General features: G+C 45.1%; 1 protein-coding gene across 1 annotated transcript in view; it reads right to left on the reverse strand.

The window, feature by feature from the left end:
- LOC115482102 (copine-5-like) overlaps positions 1 to 25,933 on the reverse strand; it is a 267,201-nt gene extending 241,268 nt beyond the window's left edge. Inside the window, exon 1 of the mRNA XM_030221668.1 lies at positions 25,824 to 25,933. Coding sequence (XP_030077528.1) covers positions 25,824 to 25,933 — 110 coding nt within the window. The remainder of the gene's footprint in view (positions 1 to 25,823) is intronic.
- Positions 25,934 to 26,135: the final 202 nt, after the last annotated feature.

Consider the following 26,135-nt stretch of genomic DNA (forward strand, 5'->3'; position numbering starts at 1 on the left):
CACATTGAATGTTATTACCTCCATAATGGCGCAGCAAGATAAAAGGAACGGAGTCTGGAGTTAGTGGTGGAGGAGAAGGGAGCAGATAAGAGAGATTTACCCAGTGAATGGAGTTCCCGGGGAGGAATGTAGGGAGAGATGAGAGTGGAGAGGTACTGAGGAGCTGCAGAGTGAATGCACTTATAGGTAAAAAATCAAGTAAAAGTCAATTAGTAAGAAAAATAAAATTAATAAGACAGGACGTGCAGGATTTTCATTGTCTCTGCCCACGTAAAACCAGCAGAGATGAACTATGGAAATGCATATGGGGAGGAGGGGAGAAGAGGGTCTGGCAGATCTGGGATTTGAACTGGTGGCTTTCTTCACCCCTCTCCCACCCCGTACAAAACACAAAACACCATCTGAGCTCCAGGGCTAGACCATCAAACTGTAGATAGAAGGTGCAGCTTTGTCTTCACTGTACAGCATCTTATCTCCAGGCAAAAGTGCTGGAGAAATAAACCGCTTAATTGGTCACATTGGATTTGCTTCACTTCTCAGCCTTATTCCTTAATAGCTAGTGTGTGTTGGAATCTCGTTTATGTTGTGTGGACCACTGGCAGCACCTTAGTAATACATCTAGCAAACCCCCCTCCCCTCCCCCCCTCCCCCCCCCCCCCCACAATATGCAAAGAGAACACACAACACACACATACACATGCGGAGAACAAACCAACAAAACACACACATACACAATATACAAAGAAGAACAAACCTACAACACACACATAAAGCGTACATACATACACATGAAAAAAGAACAAACACTCAAAACAGACACACACACACAATATGCAAGAAGAACAAACACACAACACACACACATAGAGCACACACACACATACACGTTCAGTGAGAAGCAGGGGCGTAGCCAGACATCAACGGGAGGGGGGTCCAGAGCCCAAGGTGAGGGGGCACATTTTAGCCCCCCTCGGCGCCACCCGCTGCCAACTTTCACCCTCCCACCCCCCGCCGCCAACTTTCACTCCCCCGCAACCCTCTCGACCCCCCTTTCCTGCCGCCAACCCTCTCCCGCCGCGAACCTTTACTGGCGGGGGACCCCAACCCCCCGCCAGTCGAAGTACTCTCCTCGGCCGCGCGGCGTTGCTTGCTGAATGATCTGATCAAGTTTCTGTGCGTGTGTCTGACGTCCTGCACGTTGTACAACATGCAGGACGTAAGACGCACATACAGAAACTTGATTAGATCATTCAGCAAGCAACGCCGTGCGGCCGAGGAGAGAACTTCGGCTAGCAGGGGTTGGGGTCCCCCGCCAGCAAAGGTATGCGACGGCGACAGGGGAGGGTTGGCGGCGGGAAGGGGGGGTCGAGAGGGTCATGGCAGGGGGGTCCAGGGCTAAATCTACGGGGGCCCAGGCCCCCATGGCCCCATAGTAGCTATGCCACTGGTGAGAAGAAACCCACATAACACAAATACATATACATACATGTACACACAAGTTTTCCACTAAGATGACCAGATGCATTCCTAAGGGCATCATCTACACTTTCTAGTATTTTCTTCTCCTTTCCCAGTTGGGTTCCATCTCTCTATAGCCACCGAATTAAGGGTGTATTTTACTAAGATGTGCTAGCATTTGAACGTCTGTATCACGTCACCCCTGTTTCTCCTTTCCTCCAAGGTATACATGTTCAGGTCGGCAAGTCTCTCCTCGTATAGTTTGCAATGCAAATCCCATACCATTTTCGTAGCTTTCCTTTGCACTGCTTCCAGTCTTTTTACATCTTTAGCAAGATACGGCCTCCAAAACTGAACACAATACTCCTAGTGGGGCCTCACCAACGACTTGTAGAGGGGCGTCAACGCCTCCTTTCTTCTGCTGGTTATACCCCTCTCATAGTATGCCTGCCGAGGACTGGGCAGGACTAATCTATGACCGTTCAGCGAGTATAAACAATGGAGTATACAGAATCGCCAATGATGCCAAATAATCAGGTACACCTGCGTGAATTGCCTTGTGAGCCAAGATAAGAATCTTAAATGGAATCCTCAGATGTACAGGTAACCAATGTAACTTTATCAAAAGAGGAATGACATGATCGGAACATCTGGCATGACATATCAAACGGGCTGCCGTATTTTGAAGAGTCTGAAGACGTTTTATTGCAGTGTTTACATGCTAAGGCTAGAGAATAACGACAGTTGCATGCACAACTGTAACATTTCGTCACAGACATCTGCATCAGCCATTGTCATGGTGTTAGCAGCGCAGCCACATTTAAGTGTTGGTACATAACTGCTGACACGTTAGTATACTACAATGGCAATTATGCACATAATTACCGATGTCAAAATTGCACTTAGTGTGCAGAATCCTGGCGCCTAACCTTTGATGACCTGTTGAAAATTACCCCCCTTGTGCTCACACATACAGAGAGCATAAATACAGCTGTCTTCCTCTCTGTGTTAGAAATATATCAGAAGTAGCTCCTGCTTGCCACTGCTGGCTGCGGGAAGTTCTGGCTGTCTGCCCTGTACTTATTTTCCTAATGTACCTTCACAAGCTGGGGATGAGGATAAGCCCCTGGGAGCAGGCTTCTTCAGGCACTGAAGCATTTCCTGCTCTTCGCAGACACAGGGTGAAGCGGTGCTTAAAAAGGCTTTTGGAATCAAGGCATTGTAGGGATTGTCCATGGAAGGAAATCAGCATGAAACAAAACCAGATATTTTTGTGCTTCCTTACACAGGGCATTGTCGTACTGGAGAGAAGGAAGGGCTTTAAGAACAAATCTAAGCAGGAGGAGATTTGCCATTTTGGTGCAAGTACATCTGGAGTCATCCTGCTTGTGACATCTGTGCAGAAGAGGTGCCACCTTCGGCAGAGTTCCGGTGCTGTTTGCTCCATCTGGCACTGAGGCAGCCTACTCCCCCCCCCCCCCCCCCCGACATCATCATGGGTCCTTCTCCACACTAAAGGGCAGTTGCCGAGCAGTGACTGTTTGAAAGAGATTTACTTTTTTGGTGCAAGTACATCTAGAGCCCTCCTGCTTGTGACATCTGTGCAGGAGGAGATGTGTGACCTTCGGCAAGGTTCCAGTGCCGTTTGCTCCATCTGGCATTGAGGCAGCCTACTACCCCAATGTCATTGGGGGTCCTTCTCCATGCTAAAGGGCAGATGCCCTAGTGGCATGTGGCCATAGGCACGTGGCCATAGAGCATGGCCAAAGGGGCATGCCCAAAGGGGCACACCCTGCTCCTTGGGAGCCCCTTGGAGCACTGAGGAGCACCAAGGAGCTTTAAAGATTTTCTTCTTCGATATTAATATGGGGAAGCATAAAGGGTCTGGGCGTCCAAAGGTATCAACACCTGCTATGGAAGGCCCGATGGACAAACATGTTTATTTAATTATTAGGATTTATTTACCGCCTTTTTGAAGGAATTCACTCAAGGTGGTGTACAGCAAGGATAAGTCAAGTATAAGCAATATTTGTTTCTGTTGACTCAGACATTGCTGGATCTCAGGTACCATCTCCAATTGAGGTTTCACTTAGTCATCCAGATAGAACTCCACCCCTTCCATCATTTCCTATGGTTGGGGGTTCCCATGAAGTTCCTCATTCCTCTTTAAGGCCTAATGAGGGGGTCACTGTTAATTCTGTTTTGGCATTTTCTAAGATGCCTGACAGGATTGTGGTGGCTGTCCTGTGTGGAGAGGCCTCTTCAGAGGATTTAACCAAGGAAGTGACTTTAATGGACTTTTGGACTTTAAACTCTTGTATGGAAGGGTTGTTGAGGACAGTTGTATCTCAGATGGTTCTTGTTTCTGAGAACCAGAGCAGAGCAGAAGTGAGAAAATGTTGATTCTAATCTAGAAGTCTTGGACAAGCAAATTTCTGGTTTACACTGTCAGGTAACCACATTGCAGGCTACTTCTGCATTCTTTTTAAAGAATTTTCATGTGTTACATTGCAAGTTTGAAATAGCAGAGAATGCTCAAAGGGCCTGTAATTTGAGGTTCCTGAATTTTCCCTCAATTTATCTGTTATCTTTTGAGATATTATTTCGGAAATATCTCAAGGAAATACTAGGGTTTACTAATTGAGAAACATTTCTAGTAAATAATTTTTATTATTTGACTATGAAGAAAAAATACTCAGCTTGTCCATCAAGAAGCAGATCAATTAGAGGTTCCTAGTGTTAACCTTACTGCATTTTTGGAAAATACTCAGGATATTATTTCCTCGAGGGCTACACTTTTGGTTACATTTCTTAATGAAAGATGTCTCTTGTGTTGAAGAGTTATTGTCCTAAAATAGGTGAGAAATTCTGTGGTGAAAAAATAAATATTTTTCCAGAAGTCTCCAAGGCCAAGCAGCTAAGGCATAGGGCTTTTTTAGACCTGAACCCTCAAGTGGTGGCTTTGGGGGCAACATTTTTCCTAAAATGCTTAATCACTTACCAAAGAAAGGAGTTTATTTTTTGGGATGTATACAGTTATCAGGATAAGGACAGTGTTTGATTTTGTTTTGTTTTTTTTAATTCTGATTGGATGATTTCCTGTAGTTTCTCCTCTCTTGATGTGAGCTAAAGTGTTACATATTTTCTTAATAATACAATAAATTTGTTGTTTTTTTGTATTCTGTATCTTGTTTCATATTGCTGAAATGTAAATTTGAAAATTCTTAATTAAAAAAGGAACAAATCTACACCATTGAATATTTGTGTTTAGCGCTGACCGCTGGAGTTAACCAGGTTAATTCCCGCAGTCTGAATATCGACCTCCTACATTGATACTTGTGGGGGACCAGGCCAGAGACAAGTAAAGCGTGCCACCAGACTGAGAGATAATAAGGTTACTGTGCCTTTGCAGGAGCAGATCACCCAAGAACATGGTTACAGTTTGACTTTTCCCCACCTGTGAATGGAACAGAACTCCTTCCTGATACAATAAATTGTGTTTTCCCTTGCCTGCACCCATTGTATGGCTCCAGTTTGTCCTGGGTCCAGGCCCACCCTCGCTCACTTTACCACAGGGCAATTCTATACCTTGGCCTATTGTAGGCGCCTTTTCTATAAGGTAATGTAGGTACCTACAGTCCTCTATAGAATACTAGCACAACAGGGAAAATATGTGCCTATGAGCATTTATGTAAATGTCTGCACCTATGTTCCAGTACACAGTATTCTCTAAGTTACACACATGTGAGTCCTGCCCACGCTTTGCCCAGGCTCCGCCTCTCCGTATGCCCACCTGTAAAATATGCACTATATAAGACATGCACATATTTACAGAACAGCAAAGGAGAATTTTGGCCTTTACGTGCATAGATTTGGCTTACCATAGAGTGAGCCCTGTTTAAGCCTCTGTAGTAAGGACACGATTTGCAGCCCTTGCAATCTGACCATTTCTGAATCCGTATTCAGGCTGTAGGCATTTCTATCATAGATTTACCCTTCTGCTAAGGAGAAAAGAAAAGTCTAGAGTTAAAAACTTTGACCTGGTGACAGATGAGATGAGGAAGGGGTCCACCCTTACTTTTCCAACTGGGCAAATGACATTTCTTTCCCTTTGTCTCTGTATTAAATGGCCTTTAGAGATATTTTTATGTTTGTGTAGGCTGCAGTGATCCAGATATTTCCATGAGAGTAATTCGGTAACTTTAGCCTATAAGGAGGTGAGATCAGCACCTCTGCTTCCATGCCCATCTTAACCGTTGTATCAAAAAAATTAATCCCAAAATAACCTCTGGTAAAGATCAAAATGCTGACTATCAAAGAACCAGAGTAAAATCAGGAGGAGTCAAAGTAGATAAAAGATTAATCAGAAACTTAAGTATTTTACAAACAGTTTTACAAAAAAAAATTTCAGAGATAATGGAGATTTCTCAGAGTATAAACTCACCCAATCGAGACTACACCGAAGTCTTAACCGTTGTGCACATGCCTCCTCTCTGTACAGCTGTTGCTATTATTCTGAGTTATGTGGGTAACTGGGGCATAACTCCTAATACATGGGTTATAGAATTCCTCTCCTTATGGATAATCTTGCTCAAGTGAAATCGTATGTGATGGATCTCATCATGGTATAGCAAACTACTCCCAGCGTTTATGAAAATAAATAACACCTGGATCCTGCTGAGAAGTGCAGTAGGTGGGGAGCTTTGACCTAGCTGTTCTCTTACCTTCCCTTGCTGTTTCCTTGCCTGGGTTGACTTGAAGACACTCTCACTCCACCCTTCCGCTAATATCATTGTGGAATGACATAAAAAGATAGCCCATGGTGAAGATAGGCACCTCCAAAGGGGCATCCAAAAGGGAGCTGCCCCTTAAGGAGTGATTAGGGATGATTAGGCCACCAATGCCAGTTATCACCTCAGTTCCAGGAGATCAGTTCAGTAGTGAGCCAAAAGCCTCTTGGGACCTGGTGAAGCAGGAAGGACTTTAACTATATCATAGTGAGAAATGCTTGAAGGTAGTAAGATCCTTTTATGGGGGCTGCAATGCATCCCTGCTATAAGCAAAAAAGGGCCTGTTTTGATGGGCGAGGGGGTAATGCTTGTCTTAGCAAGACCATCATTCCAGTAAAGTGTTTGGGGGGGGGGGGGGGGGGATTCTAAGGCATTGCTTTTCAAGACGGTCTGAGAAACTCCCATAGCAAGGTTTTCTGACGGGAGACGGCATAACATCAAAAAGATGAAACCATCTCCCCTTTTGGGTGGAGGAGTGGCCTAGTGGTTAGAGCACCACTCTTGACAATCAGAGGTGGTTGGTTCAAATCCCACTGCTGCTCCTTTTGACCTTGGGCAAGTCACTTAACCCTCCATTGCCTCAGGTATAAACTTAGATTGTGAGCCCTCCTGGGACAGAGAAATATCCAGAGTACCTGAATGTAACTCACCTTGAGCTACTACTGAAAAAGGTGTGAGCAAAATCCAAATAAATGAAGAAGTAATGCAACATGAGGAGGGTATCTTGTAATTGAAAGTGTTTGTGGACAGGATGGATGTAAACTTACCTGGTCCATTCTTTATTGAGAGTAGGGAGCAGGATCTTGCTGTATTCTTGACATCATTTATTATATTTTTATAATTTATACATCAAATTATAATTGTATTTTCTTTTTAAATTCAATTATACTGATGTATTTTATTCTATTGTTCTGTATTTTGATTACTCTCTCACTCTCTTGGGTTAAGCTTTAGTTTAAGGATAGCTTAATATAACATCAGCTGGAAGCATCTCCTTAATACAGTGCAATCTTCAGTGGCAGACCGAGACTCTCTCATGCCAGAGTGATAGAGTTTTCCTTATAGCCTTCCATCTTACAGCTGGCCCGTTCTTTGTTACCGGCTTTAGTGATGGCTATTGTAGCTCTTTAATTTTCAGAGGACTTACCATACAAGTAACAACAAGTTGAATCTGACCGTTGTAACTATCAGCTGTAACCATGGAAGGTTATTCAGAGACTGGGTGTCTCATTTCCAGCTGGATGAAAAGAAACATTAAAAGAGCATCTTTTTCTTCTTTTTCACCTTTCCCTAGTCAGAAAATTGAGGGCAAGATGAAAAGTTATAATCCATTAGCTTTTGTTTCAAGCCTCCAATAAAGCCTAAATGATCTGTGTGGTAAAGAACTTCCTGAGCCCTGTCTCCGGCAGAGCCAGAAAATCACTTCAGCACCGTGATGGAGACCTCTTTTTCTCTTTTAGATTGTTGTCGTGGTGTTTTCAATTACCTGCTTTCCAGTTCCTTGACTTTCTTGCTGCTTTGCAGGGGAAAAAAATTATCTTTCTCCCAGCAGCTTTGGAAATTGAATTCTTTTTTCATACCAGCCTCTGTCTCTGCATGTATATTTGTCTGTCCTTGAGGTCATGCATCTCCATCTCCATGCATGCATGTTCAAGCATGTCTGTGCTCCTATACATCTATGACCGTCTTCTCCTCTACTCATCTATACATAGCTCATTGCGCAAGTTGTGTCATGTCTGTGTGCAAAGATCCGTATGTGTTTTCACGAGTCGTACAAGAGTGTGTGCAAGGCTAGGAGAGGCCCATTTGTAAAGTGCCAGGAGCTGACTTCCAAGAAATGTTCACGGAAGACCACACCAAAGGGCAAGACAGGGAGTAGAGATGTTCCCAGAGGCAAAATGAACGGCAGAAGAGCGTAAATGAAAATTGCTACAACAGACGTGCAAAGAGAAGGCATGCGCGCAATGGTTAAGATGGGCATGGAAGCAGGGGTGCTGATCTCACCTCCTTATCAGCTAAAGTTACTGAATCATTCTCACGGAAATATCTGGATCTTTGCAGCCTACAAAAACATTAAAATATCTCCACAGGCCATTTAATAGAGAGACAAAGGGAGGGAAAGAAATGTCATTTGCCCAGTTGGAAAAGTAAGGGTATTTATTTTATTTATTTGCATTTGTATCCCACATTTTCCCACCTATTTGCGGGCTCAGTGTGGCTTACAATACATTGTAAAAAAATGGAAGTGCAGTTGGTTGCAGTACAATTATGGGTTACATTGTGAAGAATTATATAAGACAGAGTAAGTTCAGGATATTCTTAGGGGATCGAACAGTGGAATATAACAGGGGTGAGTTGAGAGGGGGGCAAAACATAATCGAGGGAACATGGAGGTCTGACAATTTTGTCAGTGGGTAGGGTTTAAGAGTGGTGAGAGCGCGGGAGTAGAGGTTCAGAGAGTGTATTGGTGCGTGTCTATGAGATTGTATGGGCTTTATGTGTTTTGATCCTTGCCGTAGATTTTCTCGAAGAGATAAATCTTTAGTAACTCCATCTCATCTGTCGCCAGGTCAATGTTTTTACCTCCAGGTTTCTCTTTTCTCCTTAGCTGAAGGGTAAGCCTATGATAGAAATGCCTACAGCCTGAATACGGATTCTGGAACCAAATGTGTCCAGGAGCGGTCAGATTGGAAGTGCTGCAAATCATGTCCTTACTACAGAGGATTAAACAAGGCTCACTCTATGGTAAGCACATCTGTGGAATCAGTACACCAAACCTTCTACTGTGACTCCCCTGTTTTTCTACTGTTGAACTCTTGACTCCAGCATAAAATGACCAATTTGCCATCTATTATAATGTTGTACGTTTTTATTTTAATGCTGGTGTTGGGGTCAGTGCATTTTTACTGGCTCCAACTCCAGGCAAAATTCCTTCTGACTCTGACTCCACAGCGTTGATGGTAGGTTAAACAGTCTGTCGGAATAAATACCCATTCCTGCTGTGCGTTAAAGAGCTGATGGAAGGAGCTCTGATCAGCAGTAAAAGGTGGCATAAAAATATAACAATTGCCATATTGGGACAGACCAAACAGAGAAACAGAAAATGAAGGCAGATAAAGGCCATACGGCCTATCCAGTCTGCTCATCCCCATCATCCACTATCTCTTCCTCCCCCTAAGAGATCCCACATGCCTGTCCCTCGCTTTCTTGAATTCAGATACATTCTTGTCTCCACCACTTCCATCAGGAGGTCGTTCCGCACATCCACCATCAAACATATAAACGGCGAGTGACCGTACTCACTCGCAAATGCGCAGTAGAGACTTCCCTCTCTGTCCCGCCCCCCCCCCCCGCGTCAATACCTGATGACGGGGGCGGGACAGAGAGGGAAACTGCGCTCCCCCCCCAAGGTCGCCGCCACCGGTAACCCCCCCATCTCGAGTTGCCACCGCCACTGGTGCCCCCCCCCACCCGGAGTCACCGCTGCCGCCACCCCTCCACCCGCCCCGTCTCATCGCTATTCAACTTACATCACCACAGCAGGCAGATCAGCTGAGCTGCGGTTGGCCTTCCTTCCCTGCCTGTGTCCCGCCCTCGCCGACGTTACGTCACACGAGGGCGGGACACAGGCAGAGACCGAAGGCCAACGGCAGCTGAGTTGATCTGCCTGCTGCGGAGATGTAAGTTGAATAGCGATGAGACGGGGCGGCGGGGGAGCGGACAGCGGCGACCCACCAGCCCGTTTTAACGGGCTCAATGGCTAGTTCTTTCCATAAAAGATTATTTCTGAGTCTATCCCCTTTTAACTTCATCTTATGCCTTCTCATTCCAGAGCTTCCTTTCAGTTGAAAGACACCTATGAATTTAAGCCACGGACATATTTAAATGTTTCAATCATAGTTCCTCTCTCTCTTCTTTCTTCCAATGTCTATCTAATGCAGCCAGTGGCGTTCCTAGGGGGGGGTGCGGCCCGCCCCAGGTGCACGCCACTGGGGGGGGGTGCCGCGCGCGCCTGTCCTCCGTTGTTCCATGCTTCTTCTCTGCCCCGGAACAGGTTACTTCCTGTTCCGGGGCAGAGAAGAAACATGGAACAACGGAGGAAGTGGCGTGCACCCGGCGGGGGGGGGGGGGGTTCCTTTCACCGGGGGGTCCACGCTGCATCGGGGGGGCGCTGCGCATCGGCGATCCGCCCCGGGTGCCAGCCCCCCCAGGAACGCCACTGAATTCAGCATTTGGTTCCCACAGTGGCCAATCTAGGTCACAAGTACCTGGCAGGATCTCAAAAACTTGTAAGATTTCCTGCATTCTGCAGCTATAATTTAGGTTATTCTTTCCTACGTGCATCACTTTTCACTTATGCACTGAACAAAGTGTCAGCTCAAAGTCTCAGTGTTGACCTTGTGGGTCAAGAATCCTTCTAATAAATGAAGCTCCCATGCATCAGTGACCTTCTACGCGATCTCTGACAAATTATGCAATCTCCAGGGTCTCTGTTTACTCACCTGTAAATCACAGTATTAACACTGGTCCTTCTACCCCTCCTATACACTGCCAGGTACAAGACATGACCTGCCATATCATCCACCCCAGAGGTGGCTGCACCTCTAAACCAGAATTTCAGACTACGATGCTACTTGCATGAAAAATATTCTCTAAATCCCAGTCCTCCCTGAGTGAAGCTTTTTATTGATTTTGACTTTTAAGAACTCTGGGCTGACGTATTCTGTTTCAAGAGAAACAGCACATGAATACGGCGCTCATGTTGGATTTCTTAAAGTTCATGAAAGGCAGAAGGCAAGCGCCACTCTTTGAACCCTCAGGGCTAGATTTATACATCAAGCAGGAGAAAAGGGCAAAATGATTGCAGGTCAGCTTGCTTTGCATAATTTTGAAAGACAGCATCTTTTATCCCAAGAATTTCATTTCCTGCAACTTCTGTAAAAGCAAAAATATTCCTGGGTGGGGGAGGAAAATAAAAAGCACAAGCTGAACCTTGAGTAAAAAAATTCATTTCTGTCCAAAGTCTCAAATGGTATTTATTTATTTATTGGGATTTATTAACTACCTTTATGAAGAGATCCACCCACGGTGTTGTACAACAGGTACAGTTTAATATAAAACTTACAATTTTATTAATAGCATAACAATAGTAAAATGACCAAATATAAACATCCTATATAATAATTTGCACCTCCAACGTTCCGTGTCTGGCTGCCTGGGTTCGTAACATTTCCTGACGTCAGCCAGCCTCCAGCGTTCCATTCCCCCTCACTGTCCAGCCCTCGCGTCAAGACGTAATGACGTCAGAGGGCGGAATAGTGAGAGGGAAGGGAACGCTGGAGGCGAGCTGATGTCAGGAGGGATGTTACGAATGGAACGGAAGCCAGCGCCAGCCAGCCAGAGAATGTTCAGGCACAAATCAAGGGGAGGAGAGAATCGCGGGACACTGATGGGAGGAAGGGAATGGGAAAGGAGGGAAGGGGAGGGGAGAATTGATGGACATGGATGGGATGGGAGGACAGTAGAGGAGAGAATCGTGGGACACTGATGGGAGGGCAGGGAAGAGGAGAATCGCTGGACATGGAGAGGAGGGGAGGGAAGAATTGGTGGACATGGAGGGGAGGGCAGGGGAGAGAGAGAAAAAAAGCTTACATGACAGCCTTCCTAGGGCCCGTTTCATTGTTGAGGAAACGGGCATGGTTCCACTAGTAAATATAATAAATGAGGTAAACTTGAGAACAGCAAATTAAAACCTAAAAACAGGGCTACCATGAAACAGCATCAAAAATATAGGGGTCCTTTTACTATGCCGCGTAAGCGCCTATGCACGCCCAATGTGTGCCAAAATGGAGTTACCGCCCGTCTACCGTGTGGCTCTTGCAGTAATTTCATTTTTGGCACGCATCCGATACGCGCGTCTGAAAGATATTTTTTATTTTCAGACACGAGTAACGGATGCGCGCCAAGTGGCATTTGGCACGCATAGGTCATCACCGCCCAATTACCGCGTGAGTCTTTACCGCTAGATCAATAGCTGGCGGTAAGGTCTCAGACCCCAAAATGGACGTGCGGCAATTTTTATTTTGCCACACGTCCATTTTCGGTAAAAATTTTAAAAAGGCCTTTTTTTACAGGAACGCTAAAAAAAATGGATCGGCGCACGGCCAAAACCCACGCCTACACTACCGCAAGCCATTTCTCAGCACGCCTTTGTAAAAGGACCCCATAGACAATTAACAGCAATGAAACTCAAATAACAGAGCTACGATATGATGTCAGCATAATACTAATGATACACATTAGAACATTCAACTAACATAGATATGATGATAATGCTATTCTACTATACAGCTTGTCATATAGCTGAGGGGCCAGGGCCGGTCTTAGGCAGAGGCGACCAAGGCGGCCGCATAGGGCCCCGCGCCTAAGGGGGCCCCGCTCTGCCTCCACTCCGACCTCCGCTCGCCTCGGACGACCGTCCGCATCATTCATGATGATCCCGTGGCTCGGCCACTCCACTTCTGGGGAGGGGAGGTTTCATGATAGCATTGTGCTTATTATTTCAATCATTTTTTTTGTACAAGTTTAGCTTCATTTGTCTTTATTTGAAATTTCATAAATAAAAAAAAATTCTAAAAATGGAATAATCTTATCAATGGGGTGGAGCTAGGGTGGGGCGGAGCTAGGGTGGGGCTAGGATGGGGCCCCACCAAATTGGTCTGCACAGGGCCCCGCACTTGCTAAGACCGGCCCTGTGAGGGGCCAAATGCAGATATACAGATGGGTACAAGATGGGTGGTACAGAATGGTCTGCCCATGTTGCGGGAAATGAAGTGCTTGGGATAAAAGATGCCGTCTTTCAAAACGATGCAAAGCAAACAGTCACGCAGGTACCTTGCAAATTCTTTGCCCTACTTTTAGTTCTTTAATATATTATAGACTCCCTTGACCCAAATCTTAGATTTTGTTCATTATTGCTTTGATTTTATGAAATTGTGATGGAGGGACTGGGGAAGCTAATTGGTGCAGGTAGTTGGTTGGGAGGGGTGTTACGTATTCTACTGCACCGACCTCTGAATTTTATATATGGTGCCCAAAACTGCAGGTCCAACTGTGGGCACACTTCTGAAATGTGTGTGCAAATAAATTGGATAATGAGCTCTGAACCATCAATAATTGGGTGCTAACAATCCATTTATTTACTTAGATTTTGCTCACACCTTTTTCAGTGGCAGCTCAAGGTGAGTTACATTCAGGTACACTGGATATTTCTCTGTCCCAGGAGGGCCCTCCACAATCTAAGTCTGTACCTGAGGCAATGGAGGGTTAAGTGACTTGTCCAAGGTCACAAGGAGCAGCAGTGGGATTTGAACAGGCCACCTCTGTATTGCAAGACTGGTGCTCTAACCACTAGGCTACTCCTCCACTAGCAACATTCCATCTAGAATCTCAAAAAGTGGCAACATTCCATGTAGAATCTTCAATAGTAGCAACATTCCATATATTTATTTATTTAGATTTTGCTCACACCTTTTTCAGTAGTAGCTCAAGGTGAGTTACATTCAGGTACACTGGATATTTCTCTGTCCCAGGAGAGCTCACAAATCTAATGTTATACCTGAGGCAATGGAGGGGTAAGTGACTTGCCCAAGATCACAAGGAGCAGCAGTGGGATTTGAACTGGCCACCTCGGGATTGCAAGACCAGTGCTCTAACCACTAGGCCACTCCTTCACTAGCAACATTCCATCTAGAATCTCAAATAGTAGCAACATTCCAGAATCTCAAAAAGTGGCAACATTCCATGTAGAATCTTCAATAGTAGCAACATTCCATATATTTATTTAGATAGTTAGTTTTGCTCACACCTTTTTCAGTAGTAGCTCAAGGTGAGTTACATTCAGGTACTCTGGATATTTCTCTGTCCCAGGAGGGCTCACAATCTGTATCTGAGGCAATGGAGGGTTAAGTGACTTGTCCAGAATCAATACGGAGCAGCAGTGGGATTTGAACTGGCCACCTCTGGATTGCAAGACCAGTACTCTAACCACTAGGCCACCCCTATTAATTGGCACTCCTTAAAATTTGTGTGTGCATCTGGCTATGTGCTATCCTATAAGGCATAGAAACACTATCCCCACATCTACATACTACTTAACAATTGTCACCAGTGCCCAAAACCTAAGGAAATCTTTAACACATTTTTAAATTTGTTGTTGTGGATCCTCAGAAGCAGGCCAGTTTCCCACTGTTGGAAGAAGTATTACAGCGATGTGATTCGGATCTCTACCCTGATGAAGTTATCAAAACCTGTCCATGCTGGCGGAGGCCCCGAGATTAACATTTTAAAAGCTAAGTAGCCTATTTTATACATGTAATTCTTTAAAAATTAGATCAAATGACAAAAAGGCAGCGTATGCAATTGAAAAAGTTACATGCATTCAGCTAGCCAAGCTTCTGAGGATCCACAATAAAAAAATGTAAAAATGTGTTACAAATTTCCAGAAGGTTTTGGGCATTGGTGACAATTGTTAAGTAGGATGTAGATGCTGGGATAGTGTTTCTATGGTTTATATTTTAATTTGATTCTATAAGGCATCTAACTCCCATGGCATGTATCTCAAAAGGGGACATGACCATGGACATGTCAGGGGCGTTCTTAAGTCCAGCACCCGACAGGTGCGAGATCCACGTGCCCTTTACAGAGTAGCATTTAGCGCTGAATTGTTTTCATGCCTAAGTTTCAGTGCCTTTTACTGAATCCAGTCTTTAATGACTGCTTTAAATTACGTTGTATATTAAGCTGGATAAATAAATAAATGATATTACAACAATCAGAAGAGAATATGAACTGCAAAGGCCAAAAATTCTATTTTTATGCAGATTCATTACTGACAAAGAACAAAAACAAAATGTGAGAACATAGAATGTCTGACATATTCTGCTTAAAATATCCTATTTTTTCCAGACACATCAGTGCATTTTGAAGACCAATATGTCACATGGCTGAAGAGCCAATCTTGATCAATACTCCATCCAGAAGTCACAAAGATTATGTAACACATGAATACAGCATGGACAACTGACAAGTAGATCTTCACCAGAGCCCTGTCCAGGTATCACACAGATACATCTAAAGCATGAATACAGCACAGACAGCTGAAGAGTAGATTGTCATCACAACCCTGTGCAGGCACGGGACTAATACATCTAAAGTATGAATACAGCACGGAGAGCTGAAAAGCAGATCTTTTTCAGAACCCCATACAGACATCATACTGATACAGGTCAGGCATGAAGACAGCATAGACAGCTGCATCTTTTTAGTAGAACTTACTAGAACGCCCTAGCTGCCAGGAAAGAGCAGAGCAGTGTAAAGGCTAAAATGCAAAGAAACATGTAGTAGGAAAACCCTGAGTGGTGTAGAAGTAAATAGATTTTTTTACTTGTTCCAAAAGTACAAAGACTAGGGGACACTCAATGAAGTTACATGGAAATACTTTTAAAACAAATAGGAGGAAATATTTTTTCACTCAATGAATAGTTAAGCTCTGGAACTCTCTGCCAGAGGATGTGGAACAGCGGTTAGTGTATCTGGGTTTAAAAAAGGTTTGGACAAATTCTTGGAGGAAAAGTCCATAGTCTGCTATTGAGACAAACATGGGAAGCAACTGCTTGCCTTGGGATTTGTAGTATGGAGTGTTGCCACGATTTGGGTTTCTGCCAGGTACTTGTGACCTGGCTTGGAAACTGTTTGGAAAACAGGATACTGGGCTAGATGGACTACTGGTCTGACCCAGTATGGTTACTCTTATATTCTTATGTTATGTTCTGATGTAAATGGGAAAGGAACTCCAGTTGCTGATAGGAAAGACCAGGGCTTTTTTTGAGGGAGTACTTGGGGGTACTGAGTACCGGCACCTTTTCCATTGTCTGCTAAAATTGACCCATGGATCCCAAGTTTTAATGAAAGAGCTCAGGCTCTACACACCAATTCTTGTCATAGATTCTATGAATGGTTGCAGGGGGCCTGGCTATTGTGGGGTGGGTCCTTCAGTGATCACCCCCACCCCTGAAGGGTGGCCTGGCATTTGAGTACCGGCACCTTTTCTGCTAGAAATAACACACTGGGAAAGACTCATATTCACTCTAGAGAGAACAGCATATAGAGAAGGACAAACTCAAACACAAAGTGGAGTAATTAATGGTAGAAGGAGAGAAAATAACAATAAAATACTATAAGATTCTGTAATCTCTGGCTGGCACTTCTCGTCAAGCTGCCTCTCCAAAAGCCTGCTTAAAAATCCAAATCTTCAGGTTTGATTTGAGAAAGAGGTCACAATGAAGGGAAAGAACCCAGCTACACCCATTAAAGGGGTACTGGGCACAACCGGGCCGACAGCCAGCAAGGGTAACAATGGGGAGGGGAGGGAGGGAAGGGAGGGGAAGAGCAGAGCGAGTGGGAGAGCAGGTAAAGATAAGATAGGCAAGCAAAGGGTTAAGAGCAAGAGGGGGAAGGGAGGGGGGAGAGAAGCGAGGTAAAAGAAAGGAAGAGTAGGGAGGAGGGTCTTTTTGAACAAGACAGCAGGACGAGAACAACGCTGAACCACCCGCCCACCCAGTCACCAAGCACTAATTGTCGCAGACAGGCGTTAAAAGGCAAGGTTTACACAATGACGCCAAGGGGTACACAGCAACATAGCAGTGACAGTACTAACTGATGTGTTAATAATGCTATGACAGTTATGCATAAGCAACAGTTGGGGCTGCATGTTGGCAGCCGAGTAAAAGAAATTGTGGACACAGCGTGTCTCCTGGCTTAAGCGGCCGGGGGGCCAGAACGCAGGTTTTAGTAGTATAGGCGGGCATCCTCAAACGGGATGCACCAGGACTCAACGCGGCTTGAAATGGCCACAGGCGACACACAGGCTGCTCAGACGGCAACCTGTGGGGCAGACTACGCATGTGTAAGATGGGAAGCTGTGTACCCACTGTGTTAACAGGCAATAGGATGTTTTGTAACAATAAGGATGTTATGTATGTTATAATATTTGCGATTTGTAATGTAAAACGTTCCTGGCTGCGGCCAAATAAATCCAACTTTCTGCTAAATTCACTGTCAGTGTGCTGTGTAAGGGATGGAGGAGAGTGTCAGAGCGTGTGCTGAGTGCCCGAGTTGAGAAGTACACGTGAGGGGATAGAAAGAAGAAGGCATTACGCCTGGTGGACTCCAGTCATGCGAATTTCAGACCTGGTAGGACCAGATGGTGGTCGTTTAGAGATCGGAGGACCCTGGATGCAGTGTAAGGAATGGTAAGTTACACGAGGGACACCTATTCCGAAAGTCTTAAAGGTTGAGTAATGCAATTTTACATGTGATCAGATATTCTACAGGTAGCCAGTGGTGGCGTTGTAGCAAAAGAGTAGTCTAGTGGCTATATTTTGAAGTGTTTGTAGTTTCTTTCGTGTGTGGTACGTGGAAGACCTGCATAGATGATGTTTCAGTAGTGTAGACGAGATGTAAAAAATGAGAGGATGAGGGCATGACATTGATTGTGATAAGAAAAAGATGGCGGAGGGTCCTCAACTGATCGAAGATACAGCAACTGAGTTTTGTTAAGTGCGAAATATGGAGAAGGAAAAAGAGAAAATAATCAAGCGTCATCTTGGTGGAGAACTGGGGAGATGGATGGTCCGAAGAGAATGACCAGTGAAGAAGGGATCGAGTATGAACCTGACGAGCAGATCTGCATCAGAGCCTCATCATACTGATACATGTAAAGCAGCCAAACATAGGCAACTGAAGAGATCCTCAACAGAGCTCCATGCAAAAGCATGAATACTGCATGGACATCTGAAATGTGCATCTTTGTCAGACCTCCATGCAGGTATCACCCTCAGACTTATAAAGCATGAATACAGTAGTGATAGCTGAAGATCAGATATTTATCAAACCCCATGCAAGTAACATGTTGATAAACACAAAGCGTGAATACAGCACAAATAGTTGACTAGCAGATCTTCATCAGAGTCTTATACGGGTGTTACACTGTTATATGTAAGCATGAATACAGTACAAAAAACTGAAAACGACTTATTTTCCGCCAGAATCATTATACCCACACTAGCCCACTCCTCAAGTCACTTCACTGGCTCCCTGTCCGCTTCCACATTCAGTTTAAACTTCTCGTACTGACCTTTAAATGCATCCACTCTGCAGCCCCCCATTACCTCTCCACTCTCATCTCTCCGCTCACTGGACAAATCTCTCTTGTTGTCCCCCTTCTCCTCCACTGCTAACTCCAGGCTTCGTTCCTTTTCTCTCAAGACACCTTATGCCTGGAATAGACTTCCTGGACCTAAACGTCTAGCTCCATCTCTACCTGTTTTCAAGTCTATGCTGAAAACCCACCTTTTCACTGCTGCTTTTTAGCTCCTAGCCACTACTCAATTGCCCTCCCCTTGTCCCTTCCTTCCTTCTCACCCATTACTTCCCTCACCCGTAACTGTCTTGTCTGTCTGTATTATTTAGATTGTAAGCTCTTTTGAGCAGGGACTGTCTCTTTGTATCAGGTGTTCAGCGCGGCGTGCGTCTGGTAGCGCTATACAAATGCTAATAATAATAAAACTGTATCTTGATCAGGACCCCTTGCAGGTATCGCCCTGATATACAAAGGCATTAATACAGCATAGACAACTGAAGCATTCTCTGGAACATACACTTTAAAAGCTAGTTTGCAAAACAATTATAAATTGTGCTTTTACACCCTCCCAGAATGGCACAGCAAATTTGTTTTTAATCTATTCAAAAACCGTGGAGACAGTGAGTGATGTTGTCTCCCTGTCTGACATATACTGGCATAACACGTACAATATCTGGCACAGGAATGTCACAGCTCCCGTTTTCGAGAACGAAAATGTCATGCAACAGAGGGAGGTAAGAGCTCAGAAACCACACAGAATGTGACTCCTGCTCCATCAGTGGGCAGGATTTACCTTATCACTGTACAGTGCTGGTAACAAACACATTTAAAAACCAAACACATCCACACATGGAAATATGCATCATGAAGCATGTAGATTGGCTGGTTAGGGGATGTGCACAGAACTCCACAACCTGTCACCTCTAGGACTGGAGGAGTCAGGGATACTGAGCCTGTCACGCTTAGGACTGGATGGTTGAGGGAAGAGGCACTACTGTACAGTCTCTCACACCTTAGATGGGATTACTCTGTGAATGCACACAGGGATGCAAAGCCTGTCACTACTAAAACAAGCCATAATGCCCACTCGATAATATCTACTATAATTCTCAATGCACTACTACTATTACTTAACATTTCTAGAGCGCTACTAGGGTTACGCAGCGCTGTACAAATTAATAACTAAGGACGGTCCCTGCTCAGAAGAGCTTACAATCTAAAGAACGAAATGTCAAGTTGGGGTAGTCTCGATTTCCTGAGTAGAGGTGTTGTGATTAGGTGCCGAAGGCGACATTGAAGAGGTGGGCTTTGAGCAATGATTTGAAGATGGGTAGGGAGGGGGCCTGGCGAATGTGCTCAGGGAGTTTGTTCCAAGCATGGGGTGAGGCGAGGCAGATGGTGGAGAAGGGTACTGAAAGGAGGGATTTGTCTTGAGAGCGGAGGTTACGGGTAGGGACGTAAGGGGAAATGAGGGTAGAGAGGTAAGGAGGGGCTGCAGATCGAGTGCATTTTAGAAGCCGTCGCACGAAAAAAATCTGGAGACTACCTTGAGACGGCTCATGAATATTCGTGTCGGTGACAACCGGTCTCCAATACTGATTGGGTGCGTAGAACGAAATGAAAAGGCTGAGCTAATAAGCTAGAAAGCTTACGTACCCTCTTTATAAAATAAGTTCTTGTGTTTGAAAAAAACGTTGATAAAAATCTATTTTTGATAAAAACTATATGATATTGAGAATAAAAGATGGACCAAAATTTAAGCTTATAAAAATGGATTGATGACAATTACGTGCCTCTCCTATTGAATGCCTGGCTCAAAGTGTTTAGCCAAATGGATGTGTGCATGTGGATCTGATGATACCACAAAAAGTTTCCGATCTTACTTGACCGCTATAGAGTAAACTTGTAAGTATATGTGTAAAAAAAAAAAGCAGTTGGGCGTATATGTGACTGCTAAAACAGGTGCATGAGGACGGAAGCAGACAGAGACAATGACACAAGGAATCTTCCCTGCCACTCTTATCCTTCTGTTTCACATAGGATGACCTGCGTTCATCCTTCAAACCTCCTTTTAAAAAGCAAGTAGAAATTAGACCTTACCTGCTAATTTGCTTTCCTTTAATCCCTCCGGACCGGCCCAGGATTGGACTGATGGGTTGTGCTCGCCTTCCAGCAGGTTGGAGACTGAGTCTCCAACCTGCTGGAAGGCGAGCACAACCCATCAGTCCAATCCTGGGCCGGTCCGGAGGGATGCTAAGGAAAGCAGCATTAAAACTGTGTCTAATCGCACTAGGCAAGCTGAACACATTATTCACAGACATCTCTTTCATGTTCTTTCCACTCTCTGCCCTCTCCTCTCCTGTTCTAACCTTCCTCTTCATTTTTCTCATCTCTGTTCATCCCTCGTTCCCTCTCCTCTCCACCTCACCGTCCATCCTTGAAGCAGTGTTAAGAATACTCCTTGAACACACCCGTGCTGAGGCCCCTCATTAAACCCTCCTGCATCAGGTAGACTGCAGAGAAGTGACAATGTGTGGACATGTTACATGCCAACACATGCATACACCAAGACCAACATATCATAGAGACATACAAGCACAGTTCAAAACAAGCAACAACACACTCACAAGCATATCTATAACACCAAAACATACAGTCACTTACACACAGTACTTAGTCTCTATCTATGTAAAGTTTAAACAAAACAATGCATTCTTTATTATCTGTACACAGACATATACAAAGAGGTATATACTCTCTGTTTCAAACACAAACATTCGAATATATATTATATGCAATCACCATCATTCAAGCTGAGCTAGTATTTGCGAGACAAACTAAAACCTGAATATTACAAAGGAACAGAGACACAAACATTAAAAAAATACACACCAAAAAAAGCTATAAAATCAGACAAAATCATACAGGTAAGCAAGCTGTACATTAATAGACACATACAGACACACCCCAGTGGCCCAATACATCCCTAACAGGGGTTTGGCTACTAGGAAATTCTGTGGGTATGCTGCAGTATTTCAAAGAGAAGCCTGGCAAGCAGCACCGGACCTGCTTCCATTCCACAGATCATAAAATGCACAGTTATGGTGCATCATTAGTTCCACTGTGCCCCAACTGAACCTTGGAAGTAACTGGATTTCATATCAAGTTATGGCTGATCTCACAGTCAGTCTACAGTGTTGATCATGAAGTTACAAATGTCAGATGCTCCCCCGCCTTTCGTCAATCAGATCTCAAGCCCTATGAGGTTATTTGTACTGCTATTCTGAAGAGGGGTGCTTGAAAGATTTACAAAAACAACCCCCAAAAGGAGGGGAGGATTATTACAGTTATTGGTGGGAGAATTTCTCAGCACACAGAGGTTGTGGTTAGCTTGTGTCTTACTATGCACTGACTGGTGTGTGCTGGTAAACATACCCCCCACCCACCCACATGGTACAGGTCCTCTGAGATGTCTGTCATCCTGGACAGCAAAACTTCCGTTCCATTTGTGCTGTCTACGAAACCTGGATACCTTTCCATTTTCCAATCAACAAGCATGTGATACATCACAGACCAGGCTGGGAAACCTTGTTTAAAAAAAACTATAAACTTTCCTAACTTTGAAAATTTGTTTGAAAACTGCCATGCAACTTAATCATACAAATGGAGAATATTTCTTTCTTTCTTATTAAGACTTAACACAATATTTATGGAAAGTTTGACAGGTAAATGGTAATAGTCCCTTTGATTTACTTTACATTCAGCATAACTCTCATTTGTAAGCTGAGTGAGTCTCCAGTGGTAGGACAGAACAGCAAGGAAAGGGTAGATTCAGTGGCATACCAAGGGGGGGGGGAGCAGTGGGGGCGGTCCGCCCCGGGTGTACACCGCTGGGGGGGGTGCCGTGGTGCGTGCTTGTTGCCCTCTCTCTGAGTTCGCAATTCGCATGTGTTCACTGCTCCCTCTGAGTCTGCCCCGGAACAGTGAACACATGCAAATTGCGAACTCAGAGACAGGGCAACAGGCGCGCGCCGCAGCACCCCCCCCCCAGCGGTGTGCACCCGGGGGGGAGTGTCATTTCGCCGGGGGGGGGGATAGGTGTCATTTCGCCAGGGGGGGGTCGCGCTGCACCCGGGGGGGGGGGTCGCATCGGCGATCCGCCCTGGGTGTCAGCTAGGGTCGGAACGCCACCGGGTAGATTGAAAAGCTTGAGTGCCTGCCTCAGGAGTCTCAACTTCAGCTAGACTTGTAAAATCCCTTGAACTGTTTAGAAACAGGTATAAACATACCCCGCCATCAAACAGCCAAACACACTACCTGCCATGGTGGCAAAATGACACCAACTGCTGAAAGTATGTGCAAATTGAGCACTTTGTTTTAGCACCAAAAACCACAATTCTGCATATCAGCTGTGTTACTCTTAGCAGTTGGTGTCAGTTTGCCACCACAGCACATATCAGTGTCATAGCCAGACCCAGATGCACTAAAGTCGTCGTTAGAGCAGTTCCCTACCGAATTCCATAGCGAATCGGTAGGGAACGGCTATGCATCGTAAAACAGTCGGCCAATCAGCCGGTCGAGCATGCGGAGAGCAGCAAAGCGTTATGCTGGCTGCTCTGCGCATGCCAAATATGCCTCCCTGTGCCACCCGAAGATGCCGCGCCGCTCACCCCCCCCCCCCCCCCCCCGCCGCAATAATAAAAACAAAAGTGCAGTTGAGGCCAGCCATTGAAAAAAGCCATCCGTTTTCGCCGTGGTTTTTGGTCGTGCTTCACTCAGCTAAACGCACTGTGATTGGCTCAGAGACTTCCAGGTCTCTCAGCTGAGTGAAGCACAGCCAAAAAAACATGTTTTTTATTATTGCGGAGGTGAATGACGGCGAAAACGGACGGCTTTTTTCGATGGCCGGCCTCAACTGCACTTTTGTTTTTATTATTGCGGCGGGGGACGGAATGACTTTTATAGCGGTTTTTCATCAGTTTTCAATCCCGCGCAGCCCCAACGAGAGGTACAGACCTCTCGTTAGAGTTTCCAGCGTTAAGGCAATCGGAAAAGCTTAGTGCATCTCATTACAATAGGGTTTCTACACAATTTGCTCATCTGCATTCCGTTTTCGTTAGCTGCTACCGTCGTCGTAAAATTGCTTTTAGTGCATGCCAGGGTTTACTACTTGCTCGTTAATGGCTCGTTATTGGCTCGTTAGGGTTTAGTGCATCTGGCCCCCAGTATTTTGGAAGGGCCCAGTTTAAACTTAGATGGTCCCTTCCACGTCATGTCACGTCACATCACGCCACACCCCACCCTCACCCCCAGAGATATAAAAAAAAGTTATAGGTTTTTTTTCACCTACCTCACATCAACTTCTTCCTCCTCTGCGGTGTCCCGGCATCTTTCGCTGAATCCTGTCCCTCCCTGGTGCACCTTACAGGCATCCCCAGCACCTTTAGTGATTTATTATTGCTGCCTGCACCGGCCCTGCAGGCTTCCATCGGCAGGGTCCCGCCAGGCAGGAAACAGGAAATGGCATCAGCGAGGGCGGGGCATGACTGATGGAAGCCTGTGGGGCCGGAGCAGGCAGCAATAATGAATCACTGCAGGCACCAGGGATGCCTGTAAGGTACAAAGGGGAGAAAATGGGGTTCAGCAGATGCTGGGTGGGCAGATGCTGGGATGCCACAGAGGAGGAGAGATGTTGATATGGGGTGCCGCCGCTGGGTGGGCCTGAGCCAAGAATGAGTGGGCCTGTGCCCACCCAGGCCCACCAATAGCTAAGTCACTGGCACATATTGCGGTTGGCTGTTTGATGGTGTTGTGTTTATACCTGTTTCTAAACAGTTCAAGTCCAATTGAAGTTGAGACTCCTAAATGCAGGATTGCGTTGATTCTTGATATTACATTTCTATGTATTTTATAGATCTCTATGTCCTTTTATGTGATGTTTATTAAATATCCCTTGATTGGTACTTCTCTGGTCATTCCCATTTTTCTTGTTGTTTCTCCATAATGCAGAGTTAATGCAGGACCACTTACCTACATAGGAGGTGACGTAGGAGCAAACTTTTCAAAATTATTGGGGGCGCTAAGCCCCACGGAAATAACCCCTCCCTGGGCATGTACAAGGAATTTTCTCAATACTGGGAGTGCTCAAGCCGGCTCCTATGGGAGGTGAAAAGTGCTTCACCTTAACCAAGAGCAGGTACCAAAGGTTAATCGGAATAAAAAATAGTGTGAACACCCCTTCTTAATGCAATATTAGTTGTGGGCTTGCTGCGCGTTAAAATCCTTCGTTATAGCATGTTAAACCCACAACTTAACGCACTTTAGTAGAAGGGCTCATAAAACCCCAGCACTGCATTAACATTATGCGGTGATGAGGATTTTGGCAGGTAACAGTTCACAAATGCAGAACTTAAAACATTTAAATGCTTTTAAAATAGATCGGACCGCACTTATAGTAAATCATCCAGGCAGACCTCATCCACCAGCTTCCCACTCACACTGCTCCATGCACGCACTGACATCCCTCATCTTTGTAAAGCCAAAGAGTTATTTAAATTTTCTAATCACTTCTGTTTGTTTTTTTTAGGGCAGTATTATAAATCACAATGACAAACCCAAGCTCTGAACATCTTTTTCAAATGTAATCTTATTTAACTGTATTATATGTGCTTGATGGAGATCAATGGTCCCTTTAGTCAACAGATTTCACATTAAGAGGGGGGTTATCTCATGGGGCCTATATAAGAAAGACATGACAGTTGGCGCTGGAACCTTTTTTCTTCATTACACAAAACGGTGCAGCCAGGACACAGGAAGGCAGAGATAATATATTTTCATGGCAAGATGCCCTGACTGTTCTTACCAGAGTGGCATCTTGCTTCTTCTGAAAGAAAAATAAGCCCTTGAAATGTTTCAAAGGGAGGGGGGTTACGCTTAGATATTCTAAAGCTGTCTTTCATGGGTTTTCTTAATAAATGATTATTTTGAAAGTCCTTTTGTGGCAAAGATTCAATTATCTAAATGCAGTTCAGTCATTATCGTCTTAATAAGAACATCTGTAAAAACAGAGCAAGCAAAACCTTGCATTTCAACTAAGAGCATGATCTATATTGTGTACTCGGTACCAAAATGCCTGAATAAGACCGTAACAGTCTTATCGGGGGCGCGGTACGGTACATGCAACTGCTTCCTGCTTTTTTTTTTTTTTTTAATTCACCCAGTACAAATTTCGCGCGTACAAAGAAAGAACTCGGCGCGCAGATTTAATTACTATTCAACTCGAGAAGAATTCAAAGTTCTGCCCTGCAGGAACAGGTAGGGAGAGTAGAGCTGCGACCCCCCCCCCCCCCCCCCCCGGGGGATTCCCTCCTCACCTGCAAGACACGGTGAGCTCCACTTTGGTGGCCGGGATGCTCCCGGAGACCGGATCGAAGTCGCTTACGGAAGCCATGTCCTCCAGTTGGTCCAGCTCGTTTTCCTCCATGGTGAAAGTGCCGGGTTCGCTGCTCCTCCACAGCTCCTGTCCAGATCTCAGCCACCGGCTCTCTCCCTGTCCTCCGCAGACTTCTGCTGAGGCTAGAGATTGGCTCCACCCCCAGCTAGGAGCCCCCCATCCCTCCTGCATTTCTATCTGCTTCGCAGCCCCCCTCCCTCCCTCTCGGATCTCCCCCCGGTCTTCCTTCGCA

The sequence above is a fragment of the Microcaecilia unicolor genome, chromosome 12 (genome assembly GCF_901765095.1).
Source record: "Microcaecilia unicolor chromosome 12, aMicUni1.1, whole genome shotgun sequence".
NCBI classification, from domain to species: Eukaryota; Metazoa; Chordata; class Amphibia; order Gymnophiona; family Siphonopidae; genus Microcaecilia; species Microcaecilia unicolor.